The sequence below is a fragment of the Ochotona princeps genome, chromosome 5 (assembly GCF_030435755.1).
Source record: "Ochotona princeps isolate mOchPri1 chromosome 5, mOchPri1.hap1, whole genome shotgun sequence".
In the NCBI taxonomy this organism is placed as follows: domain Eukaryota; kingdom Metazoa; phylum Chordata; class Mammalia; order Lagomorpha; family Ochotonidae; genus Ochotona; species Ochotona princeps.
This window is the reverse complement of record NC_080836.1, coordinates 91,082,197-91,097,624: the sequence shown is the minus strand read 5'-3', so window position 1 is coordinate 91,097,624 and position 15,428 is coordinate 91,082,197. Positions and strand designations below refer to the sequence as shown.

General features: G+C 52.2%; 1 protein-coding gene across 2 annotated transcripts; it reads right to left on the bottom strand.

Moving 5' to 3' along the window:
- Positions 1 to 6,113: 6,113 nt before the first annotated feature.
- On the bottom strand, positions 6,114 to 11,968 carry CATIP (ciliogenesis associated TTC17 interacting protein). 2 transcript variants are annotated; one of them, XM_058665005.1, is made up of 10 exons: positions 11,850 to 11,968; positions 11,593 to 11,685; positions 11,164 to 11,364; positions 10,837 to 10,892; positions 10,220 to 10,306; positions 9,902 to 10,069; positions 8,599 to 8,723; positions 6,949 to 7,025; positions 6,663 to 6,751; positions 6,114 to 6,498 (listed from the first exon to the last, which is right to left on the bottom strand). In XM_058665005.1, exons 1-10 carry the CDS (start codon positions 11,875 to 11,877, stop codon positions 6,256 to 6,258), a joined length of 1,167 nt encoding a protein of 388 aa, XP_058520988.1. In that variant the 5' UTR covers positions 11,878 to 11,968; the 3' UTR covers positions 6,114 to 6,255. The 2 variants fall into 2 exon arrangements, with proteins under 2 accessions (XP_058520988.1, XP_058520989.1); XM_058665006.1 differs by lacking the exon at positions 9,902 to 10,069.
- Positions 11,969 to 15,428: the final 3,460 nt, after the last annotated feature.

Sequence of the window (15,428 nt, the reverse complement as noted above, 5' to 3'; positions counted from 1 at the left end):
CCACTTGGGGAGTGAAACAGTAGATGAAAGATCTTTCTCCCTTTGTGTCTCCTTCTCTCTGTAAATCTGGTTTTCCAATGAAAAATAAATAAATCTTTAAAATAAATAAGTAATTGGTGGCAGGGGCAAAATATATTATTAAATAAATACCCTCTGTAGATTACTATGCACAGCAAGGAGAAGGAATAAAATATTGATACATGGAATGACCCGGATGAATCCTCAGGAATTCATGCTGAGTGGCAGGAAAAAGTCACTCCCAAAAGCTACATACATTATATTCCACGTATGTAACATATTTATAATGACAACTTCAAAGATGAAGATCAGGTTGGTGGCTGCCCACAAAAAAGGATGGGTGAGGTGGGAGTGGAGAGGGAGGTGGACATGGTTGCACATGCGTGGCTGGTGCTGTCAGCACTGTCCACCATCTTGATGGTGCTGGTGGATCCACAAACCACATACGGCGGCTGGTGTGAGTCGTAGCGCATGAAGCTGCCATCTGTGATGCAGGCTCCTCATATGGGTGCCAGTTCAAGTCCCAGCTGCTCCACTTCCCATTCCGCTCCCTGCTGATGACAAAGGAAAGAAGCTGAGGGTGGACCAAGTGCTAGAATCCCTATATCCATGTGGGAGATCAGGAAGAAGCTCTTCGGACCTTGCTTCAGATCTGCCCAGTTCTGGCTGTTTTGACCATTTGGGGAGTGCACCAGCACCAGTAGATGGCAGGTTCTCTCTCTCCCTCTCTGTCTCTCTCTCCCCCTCTCTTTGGGTCATTGGGAGGTAGTTCACCCTGAGCGCACTGATGGAAGCTGATTTCATCCTTCCCATCCTTGCTTCTCTCCCTACCTGCTGGCCCACCATGCAGTTGTTCTGTTGCATCTGCTCTGCCCTTGCCAGGCTCCACCAGAGACCAGTTTGGTGGGGCTGCTCTTGAACTGGGAGCCTCTCAGCTATAATAGGATATAAACCTCTTCCTTCTAGAGATGCTCCTTCTAAGTATCTTAGTTAAAGTAACAAAAGCTGAATAATAAGAACAGATCAACAATATATGGGACACCCTAATGATGGAATATTACTCAACTTTCAGAAAAAGAGGAAATTCTGATGCATGTTTAATTTGGGCAAAATTTGACTACATTATGCTACCACGAAAAGCATTAATCTATACACAACAGGACGAACGTTGCATGTTTCCATTTCTATGAAGTACATAAAAGAGGTAAAGTTAGAGACAGAAAGCAGAAGGATGGGAGGGAACACAGCAAATTAGATCACTTCTTACGATACCTGGTTAAAATCTCTGCTCCTCCGCTTCTTTTTTTTTTCTTAAATATCTATTTTATTTTAATTGCAAAGTCAGATATACAGAAAGGAGGAGACAGAGAGGAAGATCTTCCATCCGATGGTTCACTCCCCAAGCGGCCGCAATGGCTGGAGCTGAGCCGATCCGAAGCCCTGAGCCAGGAGCCCCCTCTGGGTCTCCCACGCAGGTGCAGGGTCCCAAAGTCCTGGGCCATCCTTGCCTGCTTTCCCAGGCCACAGGCAGGGAGCTGGATGGGAAGCAGGACAGCCAGGATTAGAACCAGCACTCATATGGGATCCTGGGGCATGCCAGATGAGGACTTTAACCACTACACTATTGCGCCAGGTGCCTGGCTCCTCCATTTCTGATCCAGCTTCCTGCTCACGTGCCTCAGGAGACAGTGGATGACTGCCCAAGCAGCTGGAGCCCTGCCACTCATGTTAGAGATTCACATGGAGTTCCAGGCTTGCGTTCAGAGGCTGGAAGATTCTGCCCTTTCTCTCTAATCCTTTCTGTGACTTTTTCAAATGCATTGAATAAGTAAGCTCTGATAAAAGAAAAAGAAATATATCTAACACCATGGGCTTAGTTGTTATGTGAACTGTTTTTTTTTTCAACTATTATTTTTCATTGGAAAGGCAGAGTTACAGAGAAAGAAGGAGAAACAGAGCAATCTTCTATCCACTGGTTTATTCCTCTGCAAATCGCAATGGCTGGAGCTAGGTTGATCTGAAGCCAGGGGTTTATTCAGTCTCTCATGCAGGTACAGGGGCCCAAGAACCTGAGTCATCCTCTGCTGGTTTCCCAGGCCATAAGCAGGGATGCGGATGGGAAGTATAGCAGTCAAGGCTTGAACTGGTGCCCATATGGGACACTGGCACTGCAGGCAGAGGCTTTAACCTGCTACACCACCCTGCAGGCCCCATGAACTGGGTTTCAGTTAGATGTCCAACACTCTCAGTTTGCACCCAGTGATGCTCAGGGTGGCTTAAGTTTTGGGTCTGCATGTTTGTGTCCCCACAAAACTCTTCAGTGAACACCTGGGTGTCCACCTTCGGTCACCTTCTGTGATGGGGTGAAGAGGTGGGGCCTATGTAATGATTGGCCATCGCTCATGATTGGAGTAGTGGTGTTGTTATCAAGTGGCTACAGCAGTGCTTGTCTGTCCCTCCACGAGGACATGGGATGATCCCGCCATTGGGCCAGAGGTGAGCCAGATATGAACTCTTCCATGATGCTCGACCTGCAGAACTGCGAGCCACAGGTCAGTGACGTTGACCAACCACCCAATCTGAGATGCTTCGTTCCAGCACAAAGGCAGCTACCACAGTCTCCTGTAAGGCACTGTCCAGTCCCTGAAGACGTCATAGCAGGGGGCAGGCTACCAGGCAGCCTCAGCCAAGTGCAGAGGCCATCAAACAGCATGCTGCTGGGGGAAGCAGAGGTCAGGTCTACACCTCCCAAGGGTGTGGCCAGCCCCAGTGTTTCCTGTTCTCAACTCAAATGTCATGAACCTGTCCTCGTTAGGGCTTGTTCTGAGCCCCGAATAGCTTGCCCTGGGGGCTGGCGCCATGGTGTAGCAGGCTAAGCTTCTACCTGTGGCTTCAGCATCCCATATGAGTGCTGGTTCTAATCCAGGCAGCTCCACTTCCCATCCAGCTCCCTGCTTGTGGCCTGGGAAAGCAGTCATGGACGGCCCAAAACCTTGGGACCCTGTACCCATGTGGGAGACCCGGAAGAAGTTCATAACTCTTGGCTTCAGATCAGATCTGCTCTGGTTGTTGCAGCCATTTGGGGAGTGAACCATGGGCTGGAAGATCTCTCTCTCTCTCCTTATCTCTCCTTCTCATTCTAAATCTGCCACCCCCCCCCCAAAATAAACATTTTAAAAGATTTTTTTATTGGAAAGGCAGATTTTATGGAGAGGAGAGATAAAGAGAAAGATGTTCTACCCTCTGGTTCACTCTCCAAGTGGTTGCAAAAACAGGAGCTGAGACAATCCAAAACCAGGAGCCAGGAGCTTGTGTGGGGTCTCCCACTCAGATGCAGGGGCCCAAGTCTCTGGGCCATCCTTCACAAGAGGGCTCCCTCTGTCTCAAAACAGCAGGTGCGTCAGCTGGGCTCCTTCACTCTGTTTGTCTTGTTCTGAGCCCCTCGCGTTAGCACAGAGATTCCATATCTCCCCTCTATTGCCTCTAGGCCTCTACATATGTTGTTGCCTCCCCCACACCCCTGCCTGTGTCACCTCCTCCAGGAAGCCTCCCTTGGGCTCTCCTAGGTCAGGGCAGTTGTCCCTAAGTATTATACTCTCTCCTGCTCCCATCCAGAGGAGGCTGGTGCTGGTGAGCTGGCAGCAGGGCATGAAGCCGCATCTAACTGCCTGGGGAAGGTAAGATGGCAAGATGAAGTCTGCTCTGGCTGAGCAGAGCAGGAGGCTGCCTTTCCTTGGTGCTGGCATCTGTCTTGAAGGTGAATGAGCACATGAGCCAGGCTCCTCTGCAGCCCAATCCTGGTACTGCCATGAACCAGCGCAGGGCCTTGGACTTTAGCTTTTTCCTCATCAGTAAAACTGAACAGAAAATCATAGCCCACCCCACAGGGCATGTGGAGATCACAGGCGTGCTTTCCTTACCCTGTGCTTCCCACCCCTACTCTCGTATTGCATGGGGAGGTGCCCCCTGGTGCTGTCCAGTCTATACCCACATATTCACCCGTAGGGTTGTTCATTAGAGCAATGCAGAGATGGACAGCAGGGTAGCTGGACAGAGCTCTCATCAACTGGTTCAATCCCCAAGTTGGGGGCTGAAGGCAGGAACAGGTGTGCCACATGGGTCACAGGGACCCACATATTTGAGCCCTCACCACTGCCTCCCAGGGTATGAATTAGCGGGAAGCTGGAGTTAAGAGCCGGAATTGGGGACTGAACCCAGGTGCAGCCAAGGAACTAAGCTCAGGAAGCTCCTGAGGGGGAAGTTCGGATGCTGCCCCATCCCCCACCCTGCTACAGATAATCAGGGGACAGCAGGAACTCCGAGGAGTTCCCCAGAAATGCTCTGGGTGCATCGGTTGGGTCAGTTTGGATTTTTATTGTCCACAGGCTCCGTGGCACACCCAGATGCTGCCCTGCCCACCTCACCAGTTGCTCCTGCCCTGTGGTGCTGTAGCCTTCCCCAGCAAGCCCTGCACCAGCCTATGCACCTGCTGCCCCCTCTGCTTACAGTGCCTCCCCTCAGCTCCTCACAGGTCAACATCCTTAGCCTTTAGGTCTGAGCTCCACAGAGATCCTAGAGCAGCTTCCCTGAAGTCCAGACCCTGAACTCTCCTTCACTTGTGGCTTTACACCTTTTCTGTCCAGATGAGACGTGTCATATAGAAAATTACCTTGGTGCCTGCATGCTTTCCCGCACTACCTGTGAGCTCCACGAAGCCAGGGATCGGAATCATCCTGGCACACAGAAGGAGCCCAGTACCCAGCAGCTGCCAGAGTGAATGGGAACATTATGAGGGGCTGGCATTGTAGGGTAGTAGGTTAAACTGACTGAGATGCTGGCATCCAATCTGGGCCCCAGTTCAGGTTTCAGCTGTTCTGCTTCTCATCCAAATTCCTGTTAATGGTCAGGGAAAGCAGTGGAAGATGGCCCAAGAGCTTGGCTGTGTGGCCATTTAGGGAGTGAACCAGCAAATGGAAGACTTTCTGTAACTCTGCCTTTCGAACAAACATGAATGAACAAAAATGAATTTCTCTTGTAGAGCTATTTAAATTTAAGCTTACTAAAGTGAAATAAAACTCCAAATCCTCGGTCCAGTTCATTACATATTAAGTGGACAGTGGCCACACATGGTTGGTGACTATTATACTGGACACTGCAAATGTTAAATATATCTATCACAGGGGCCGGTACAGTGGGAGGGTAACTAATCCTCTACATGGTGCTGGGATCCCATGGTTACTGATTGTGTCCCAGTTACTCCACTTCTGATCCAGCTCCCTGCTTATGATCTGGGAAATCAGTGGAGGATGGTTCAAGCCCTTAGACTCCTGCACCCACATGGGAGACCGAGAAGAACCTCTTGGCTCACAGCATCAAACTGGCCAAGCTCTGCCCATTGCAACCATTTGTGGAATGAATCTTCAAATGCAAGATTCCTTTCTCTCTCCTTTTCTCTGTAAATCTCCCTTTCAAATACAAATAAATCTTTAAAAATTTAAGAACTGTTTCCATCATGGCAGGTGGACACCACTGCTCCCGGTGTGCAAGGCTAGGACATTAGCCGGTAGGCTGCCGTGCCGGGTTCATAAGGCTTTTTAAAAATAATTTTAAAACTTCTTCAGGGCTCAGCGCTCCCGGCGGTTCTGCAGGAAGTCCCCACACCTCCATTCCTGCCTTGGCCCCTCGTCGCGCAGGGGCAACCGCGTGGAGGCAAGGAGTCTGCGCCCCTGCAATTGCCGCGAACTCATCTACTGCTTGTGGTTGAGTTCTGGCCGGCACAATCAGCTCCCGCCAGAATGAACCTATGGAAGCCAGAAGCCCCTAGAAGGGCGAGGATGATCTACCCCGGGAGTCCCCACTGTTAGGGGAAGGGGTATGGGAGGCAGAGCATAAGAGCTGCACGGTCTATGCTGGTCCACGTCTTCTTCCGCTGCCCATCCCATCATGGGTTCATTTTGGGAATGGGAGGAGATGCTGCAGCGGGGCCGAGGACAGTTTGCAGTTTTCCTCCGTCGCCACCCCATGCCCAGCTTCACCAGCTACCCACTCTACCACAAAACTTTCCTTAATCAGCCGGGATAATGATGACAAAGGCATTTCAGGAGGAAAGGCTGCTCCTATTTGTAGTCCCAGAGAGGGGCCATGTGCGCCGGGCACTGGGTGGGTGTGGGCGCGGGACCCGAGCGCACTCAGCATTCCTCCAAGGCTGCGAGCAGCCGCAACCCCGCCGTCTGGAGTCTAGTCAGCGTCGGGGTCGACGTCCAGCCCGGGACCCCAGGAGCGGAAGGGGCTGGGCCGGTGTGAGGAGCGAAGGGAGGGCGGGGGCGGGCGGCTCGGGTCAAAGGGGCCGAAGAACTCGGCGGCGAAGGTAACCACGTCGCGGGGCTGGCGTAGCAGCAGGAAGAGCAAGAAGTCGGAGAGGAGCGCGCGGACGTCCGGGTGCTGCCGCAAGTAACTGCTGTGGCTGGTCCGCAGCTCCTCCTGCGGGAGGCAGGCTTGGCCTGAGCGTCCCGGGAGGAACCATCAGCTGCCCCAATCCCCAGGCCACCCCAAGGAGGCGTGGTTCCCGGCCGGATCCCCGAGCAGGTGTGCTCGTTCACGCGGAGCCGCGCGGGGACCAGGGGTTGTTGGTGACCGCAGCCCACCTTGCGGTGCAGGAACTTGGAATGGAGCTCCAAGTCTTCCTCCCACACCAGTGGCTTCTTCTCGAAAACTGGCGGCGGCTCAATCTCGTCTGGATGCAGAGAGGAAAAAGAGTGCGTGTCTCCCACCGCAGAACCATCCGGGGGATGCACAGATGCATCCCCCCCCCCACGCCCCGGCAGCCTAGCAGCCTAGCGGTAAGGTCCAGGATTCTGTCTTCGGGGCGTGGTGGCCAAGTCCTTGGGAAAGATCAGCCCCGCCCCTGCATCCCACAGGGCTTTCACTCACCCTCTTCCCTCAAGATGGGCATCTTGGTGATGATGCAGCAGCCCGGCGAGCCTATCTGGACTCTCTTGGCCAGGTGCCTGAGTGCAACACAGGTAAGAAAGAACCTTCTGGGCCATCTGTTAGATCTGAACTCTGCCCTCCCCCTCTGGAGCTTGTAGCTCTAAGCCAGTGGGTGGCATTTGGAGATGGAGTCTCTGGGGAGGTAATTAAAGCCAAACGAGGTCCTATGGATGGAGCAATAGGTAGAACTGGGGTCTTTATAAAAGGAAGAGGAGACAGTGCATTAGCTCAGTTGACTAATCCACCCCCAAGTGTCACATCCCATATGGGCACCAGTTTGTGTCCCAGCTGCTCCACTTCCCATCCAGCTTTCTGCTTTTGGCCTGGGAAAGCAGTAGAGGATGGCCCAAAGCCTTGGGACCCTGCATCCACATGGGAGACCCAGAGGAAGCTCCGAGCTCCTGGCTTTGGATCGGCTCAGCTCCAGCTGTTGCAGCCACTTGGGGAGTGAACCAGCAGATGAAGGATCTTTGTCTCTGTAAATCTGCTTTTGCAATAAAAATAAATCTTTAAATAAAAATAAAGGGAAGAGATGGGGGCGTGCTGTGTGGCAGAGTCAGTTAAGACACTGCCTACATGCCATATGGACAGCAGTTCGAGTCCTGGCTGCTCTACTTCCAATCCAGATTCCTGGTAATGTGCCAGAGAGTGCAGCAAAAGATTCCCCAAGTGCTTGGACCCCTGTACCCACGTGCAGACCCGGAGGGATCTCCTGGTCCAACCTGGCCCAGCTTCAGTTGTTGAGCTCTCCGCCTTTCAAATGTATAAACTAAATCTTTAAATATATATATATATATACCTGACAGAGCTGGCTGTTTCCTTGACACAGAAGGAAGGCAAGAGAGGAGGACCCAGTGAGAAGGTTCCTGGCATTCATTCCTAGGTCCTGGAGAATGGGACAGGCTTCCCTCAGGGCTTTTGCTTTTTCATTTTGTTTAAGGACAAACAGTTTTAGATGTGTGAATGACTTTTAAAAAAAATCATAGAGGTTGGTGTTCTGAGGTGCCTGTGTCCCAAGTCCGAATGCCTTCTCTGGTTCCCTATTCCAGCTTCTGTTGCCAGGGCCCTAGGCTCCAGTTGGCTTCCAGCTGAGAGAGCCAACTCGAGTTCCCAGCTCTTGGCTTAGGCTTATGGGGAGTGAACCAGAAGGGAAGTTCTCATTCTTCATCCCTATCTCTGGGTCTCTCCAAATAAATAAATAAATAAATAAATAAATAAATAAATAATTTATGGTACCTCCTGCCATGTGATGTTAGGCTAGAAACATGCTGAGCTATGAAATCAAGAAAGCCAGCAATGACAGAGTGGTGACCAGCACGGTGCCTGCACTCTTCTGAAATTTCAGCTAATTTATTGCTCTCCACCGCCACCCCTACCCCCATGCCCACATTTTTTCATGATTAGGTGCCAGGGTGCTGCAGAAAACAACTGGGCAGTGTGCCCAGGGGACAGTGTGGACAAAGTCAGGGGCTATTTGGATCTTACTGGTAACCCTTTCTGGCAGCATCCACTAGGGAACCGGGCTGCATGGAACACCTGTGCGCATGCTCCCTCCTGGTCAGACACCCATCCATAATCTGAGTCGCTCACCCATCAGAAAGCAGGTAGAACTGCCAGGCCATGGGGATGCCCTCTTCCGAGTGCACTGTCTGCTCCACAATGAACACGGGGGCCTGCTGCCAGCCCACCTGGATTGTCTGGAAGCCCAGGGATTGCTGGCTCCAGCCAAGGCAGAGGGAAGGAAGGAGGGAGGGAGAGAGAGCGGTGGTGAGATGAAAGCCCTCCTTCCCTCCCCTTCCCACATTCCTCTCCTTAAACTCCCTGTTCCCTAGTGCTTAACAGCTTGAGGATGTCCAGGAGCTGCAAGATTTGAGTGGCACCCCCCAAACTGAGTGGGGGACCCCATTATGAGAGGCCAGTCTAGCAGTTTGTTCCTGATTCAATCTCCCGCCATGTCATCTTGTGGTGCTTTCAGTTGGCAGATTCTGTTACAGTGATGATGATTAGGGTTGGGGAGGGGTGTGTCGCAGGGCATGGACTTGGGAATGGAAGGTAGCAGGTGATGGCTCTAGCTTGTGCTGCCATTGGCAGTCTGCCTTGCCAGGAAAGTGTCACCCCTGTTCACTGCCCGCTGTGTTGTGAGAGCAAGATCAGAATGTAATTCACAAGGTTGGTCAGTGACAAAGTGGCCCCCAAAGTGTCATGATGGGAAAAAGCGTGTGTTCAGGGACACAGCCCCAGAATTGTTTTTAGAACGGCAAGACCTAGGCACGTGAGGTAGAAAATTGTTACAAAACAAAAACAAAAAAATGGGGGCCAGTGTTGTGGGGTAATAGGCTAATCCTCTGCCGGTTGCTTCTGGTATCCCACTGCTCCACTTCCCATCCAGCTCCCTGCTTATAGCCTAAGAAGGTCCCCAAGAATGGCAGAAGTCCTTGGGCCCCTGCACCCGTGTGGGAGACCATGAAGAAACTCCAGGTTCCTAGTTTCAGACAAGCTCCACTCTGGCCATTGCAGCCATTTGAGGAGTGAACCAGCAGATGGAAGATTTATCTGTCTCTTTTTCCTCTTTCTGTAAATCTGTCTTTCAAATAAATTTTTTTTTTCAAAAGAAAAGGAACACCCTTTAGTGTTGAGAAGTAGTAAGAAAATATTGAAGTGCAATTGACTGCATTTCCTGAGGGTAAAAAGTGATGTTTCCTTAAAAGCAGCCCACTGATGCTAGTGTTTTCTAGAAATTTATGCAAACAAGGGCTGCTTCCACCTTCTGGCTGCCCCCCCCCCCGCCCCCGGCTCTGATAGGTTCCGTTCTGGCTTCTTCCTTCCCCTGGGCTCCTCTCCCACTCCACAGCTATCTTCTCTCTCCCAGCCCAACCCCGGGGACACCGCTCACGTAGGTGGAGTGACACAGCTTGCCCTCGGTGTCCAGGGCCAGGAAGCAAGCATTGCTGGGCACCTTCTGGCGCCGTGCCATCACCCGCAGCAGTACCAGGTTGGCAGCTTCAGAGACAAAGCCCTCCATTGAGGCCCAGGGGAAAGCGGTCACCCCTGACTTCACTTCCTGTGTAGGACAGTCAGGGTCTGAGAGCTGGGAGCCAGGCAGGGGCAAGGCAGGATGGGCTACCTTAGAGGAACTCTCCCACACACATCTCTGTCCCAACCACCCCCACCTGTTCATGGCTCCAAGAGGATGTGGCATCCCCCTTCTCACCTCGCCCTCCTTGACACTTCGGGTCATGCTAAGCTGCTCCTCTTGCCTCAGCAGATTGGTTGTCCGTTCCATGGGCAGGATGAGGAACTAAAGGAGTGGAGCATGTGGGGGGCTGTCAGGGGCTCTTTCTCCTAGACCCCCTCCCCCAGGGGCCCACCTAAAAACCCACCTGAGAAAATTGGGCCATTTCAAGATTAGGATTAAAACCGCCATCCCCCCGCCAAAAGAAAAAAAAAAACAAAACGATATTTCCCCCAACCTTCCATTCACAGAAAACTCCTACAGTGTGGAACTCAGAGCCTCAGTGTCTTTGCCTCTGTGGGTGACACATTCTAAAAGTTGAATGAAATGGAAATGACTGAAACTTGGTGGGAGGAGCACAGAGCTGGGGGCCCGGGGTGACCAGCTCTTTGGGACAGGCTAGCCCATGTGGCCCCAGCAAGGACTGCTGACTCCCCATATCTCCTGCGGGGTGAGGTGGGGTTCCCTCACCCTCCTGTGTGCATGGTGGCAGGAATGGCTGGGTTTTGTGTGGGAGGAGTTGAGTGATGTATTTGCCTGAGGTGCCTGAATTGGCAGGTGAAGGGGTAAGCAAGGCTGGGGGCTCCAGAGAATACCTTGATGAACTCGTGGCTGTGCTGTTCCATGGGCTCCAGTTTCCACGAGAGATAGCCTGGGTATAGGGAAATGGCCACCAATGAGACAGGAGACGTGAGCTCCAGGTGGGAGGGAGGGAGGGAAGGAGGGATGGAGGAAGGAAAAAAAGAAAGAAGGACAGGTGGTGGCAGGAGTGGCGGAGGGGAGCAGCGGGACCACTAGGCCAGCGCTGCTCTCACGTGGGTCTGCGGCCGTGGCTGACCTCCTTGTCTCAGTCCTGGGAACAGTGTGAGGACATGGGGAGGCAGAGGGGTGGCTGGGGAAGCAGACAGGCAGCAGCAGCCTACCCAGGAGGGAGTTTCCGCAGAGCATCTTGTCGAGGAAGCCATGGCTGGAGGCATGTACCATGATGCAGTGGATCAGGATGCCCTGTGGGTCTGTGTATCGTCCTTTCTGCACCTCGATGGTCAGCTCTCCCTGCGGTTCCCCTGCGTCTGTGACCATGGCAAGAGTCTCCGAGAAGAGCAGCATCTGCAGTTCCTCCAGGCCTGGCAGGAGGGGGGGATGTGTGAGGGGCCGTGATGAGACAAGTTACTCCTCACTGCTCCAGGTTCCGCTCTGCAACTGCCCCACTCAGCCTGTCCCCACTAGCACCTGTAGGAGCGGGTGAGGACCCTTCGCCCAGTCCCTAGTGTCCCCAGCTTATTCTGCGCTGGGGCTGGCCTGGGCTTTCTTTCTACCCTTATCCCACCACCCAGCGCCCCCATTGCGCCCACCGAGAGAGTTGAGAAAATTGATGGCCTCTGCATTGGCCTGTGGCAGGGGCGCCACCTCGTGGTCGGGGAGCCTGTGTTCCTTGGTTTTGAGGCCTATAGAGGGAAGACAGGTTGTTAGAAGCTCCTAAGAGGGATGGGGAGGGGCACCCCACTCCTGGCCCTCGGCCCCAAGAGGATCCTGCTGCTCTGAGATGATCTTCAACGTGGACTGTGAGAGGGAAGACCCTCCCATTGGCAGGCCCAGCAAGCCCCCTTACCACCAGTGAAGTGAGCTTTGGAGGACATGCCTCCAGCGGCCACTAAGTCCGTGGTCAGCAGTCTCCACGGCAACCACAAGCCAGCTACTGCCTCTTAAAGGGCCATCAACCCCTTTCCTTACACCCGGGGCTGGGAAGGAAATTGACCTGCAGATGCGGGAACTCCCCGGAATCCGAGATGCTGTCCAGCAGAGGGAGCCCTTGATATGCGTGAGAGGCAGAGGGCAGAGTGGGTCGTTTGCATGAGTTTCACGGCCCCACAGACACTGGCTCCAGTTAGATACCAGGTGTATCTTTGTAGGTGGTAGCCCAACACGGAAGGTTCCTAGTGTTCCACGGATGACTTAACATTTTTCCATTTCACAATGGTGTGAAAGTAATGTGCATTCACTGAAAATTACACCTTGAATTTGCAGTCAGCCTCATGATCACGCGTTGTTCATGACGTTAATGAGCTGTGGTGTTCACTTGGTTGGGTATATCTGGTGGATTTTCAACTTGTGATATTTCCAGTGATGGTGGGTTTGCTGGAGGATATGACCCCGTGATAAATTGAGGAACAGTGTGTGTTTAATGATAACGATAACAATGTTTTTTATAAAACACAGACTTAAAATTACTTTGAAAGGCAGAGAGTTAGACAATGAGTTCTCATCTGTTGATTTACTCCCTAAATACCAGCAATAGCTGGTGCTGAGCCCAAGCTGAAGCCAGGAGCCTGGAACTCCGTCTGGGTCTCCCAGGCGGGTGACAGGGAGCCAACTACTTGAGCCATCAGCACTGCTTCCCAGGGCACAGGTTAGGGAGGAGTTGGAGTCAGGAGATGGAGCTGAGGATCTAATCAGGTTTCATGATGTAGGATGTGGGCGTGTCCAAGTGGTGGCTTCAACCCTGAGCCAGAGTGTACCCCAAAGTACTCCATGGGCCGGGAAACTGAGACACAGAGAGGTGAAGTGTCTCCCCCAAGGGCACATAACTAATGATGGGCTCAGCTAAGACCAAGCCAAGGGCAGAGCCTGGGAGAGCTGAGAGGACAGGGAAGCAGTGATAAATAAATGACACCTGGAGTCCAGCAAGTGATTAGATACAAGGACAGAGAGGGGATAAACCCCAAGCTGTGGCCGTCTCACCCCTTTCTGGGAGTGTTAAGGAGGCCTGGGAGAGTCATGGAGGATGACCCAAAGCTTTGGGAATTTGCATCCTTATGGGAGACCTGGAAGGAGCTCCTGGCTCCTGGTTTCAGATTGGTTCATCTCTGGCCGGCCATTGTAGCTGCTTGGGGAGTGAACCAGCAAACAGAGGATCTTTCTGCATCTCTTTCTCTCTTTGCCAATAATAATAATAATAATAAAGAATATAAAAAGAATACTTATAATTAGAAAAAGCAAATAAATCAATTAAAGAGTCCAAGTACTTTCGTGTGTGCCACAAATTTTTTAAAAAAGATTTGTTTATTTTTATTGGAAAGTTAGATCTACAGAGAGAATGAGAGACAAAGATCTTCCATCTGCTGGTTCACTTCCCAAGTGGCTGCAATGGCCAGAGGTGAGCCGATCCAAAACCAGGAGCCAGGAGCTTCATCCAAGTCTCCCATGCAGGTTAAGAGTCCCAACGTCTTGGGCCATCCTCTACTGCCTTCCCAGGCCACAAGCATGGAGCTAGAAGGGAAGTAGAGCTGCCAGGATATGAAACGGCGCCAGACGCAAAGTGAGGACTTTAGCCACTAGACTATTTCTCCGGGCCCCAAATGTTCATTTTTGATATTTCAAGTTCTTTTTTTTTTTTTAAGATTTTATTATTATTGGAAATATACAGAGAAGAGGAATATACAGAGAGGAGGAGAGACAGAGAGGAAGATCTTCCATCCGATGATTCACTCCCCAAGTGAGCCGCAACGGGCCGATGTGCGCCAATCCGAAGCTGGGAACCTGGAACCTCCCCCGGGTCTCCCACGCGGGTGCAGGGTCCCAATGCATCGGGCCATCCTCCACTGCTTTCCCAGGCCACAAGCAGAGAGCTGGATGGGAAGTGGAGCTGCCGGAATTAGAACCAGCGCCCATATGGGATCCCTGGGCTTTCAAGGTGAGGACTTTAGCTGCTAGGCCACACCACCGGGCCCAGATCCATTTTTTTATTTTAATTTTTTATTTTTACAGATTTATTTGAAATTTGGAGTTACAGAGAGAAACTTCCATTCATTAGTTCATTCCCAAATGGTCGCCAAATAGCTGGAGAATGATGGACCAGGCTGAAGCCAGGAGCTTCATCCATATCTCCCATATAGCGGTGGCAGAGACCCGTAAGTACTTGGGGTGTCTACTGCTGCTTTCCCCAGGCCTTTAGCCGGGGGCTGGATCAGAAGTGGGGCATACAGACTGGCTTTCCGTGATATGTCCATCTATACTCCTTGAGCCCCCTGCCTCGCACCAAAGCATACTGCTTCTGCCTATCATGGTTAAATCAGTGGGAATACAAGTGTGGTCACATGACCCGAACTAGCCAGGCAGAGAAACCCATTTCTCCATCTCTTATGATTGCATCAGGGCTGAACACGTGACTCAAGCTGGAGCAATAGTTAACTCCTGGAACTCTTGGGCCCTCAGCCGGGTTGGATCAATGGTAGCTTCCATGCTTCCAGTGCAGGGAGGAAGTCTGACCGAGCAGGCTGGTACTCTTTGAAATCTGTGTTCAGTCAGGCCTGAGGCCACCGTGTCAGAATCCTGCACCTGACAATCTCATGAGAGGATCAGTTTTCCTTTGGACTTAGGCCACCTTTTCTTTTTCCCTCCCTAGTAGTATCTGTTTATCAGAAAGTCAGGGACGGGGCAAACAGACCTTCCATCTGCTGGCTCATTTGCCATGTGCCTCCGACAGTCAAGTCCAGGCCAGTCTGACGCTAGCGGCCAGGAGCTCCATCTGGGTCTCCTGCCCAGTTGGAAAGGACCTAGTATGAGAGCTAGCTCCTTTTTCCTGTCAGTGTGAGCATTAATAGGGACCAGAACAGGAAATGGAGCTGGGCTGCGTCCTGGGCCAGGCCCAAGTCAGCAGCCACAAAGTCCATTTGGGTCAGGAACCCATGCACTTGAGCCATCATTCACTGCTCCCCAGGTACAGAAGCAGGGAGCTAGATGAGAGATGGCTTAAAGGAGGACTCAAACAGGGCAGTGTGATATGGGTTGAGCTGTTCCATGGAGAAGCTGAACCTGCTGGACCACAATGCCCTCTGCCCCCTGAAATGGTTCCGACTCACTTGGGAGTGAGGAAACGGAGATCACTGATGCTGAAGGATGAAACAGGGATTAGCACCCCCTGGCCTCTGAGGTTAGTGACACCTGTCATCCTGCAGCCTGTTTGCTGGCTGCTGGGGTTAGTGCCAGCTCGGGCAGGGGCCCGGCTTAGGAGGCTGGAAGATGACCAAGTGGGAGGCTCCTGGGGCCCCCTTTCCCATGCCAGCAGCGAGCAGAGCCATCACACAGCACTCGGAGCCTCTCCTCTTCAGGGTTGTGAGGAACACAGCCTGTCCTCTAGGCCCAGTCCCTGCTGATGTGCCTGCAAAGAAGCAGATGATGGCTCAAGTAC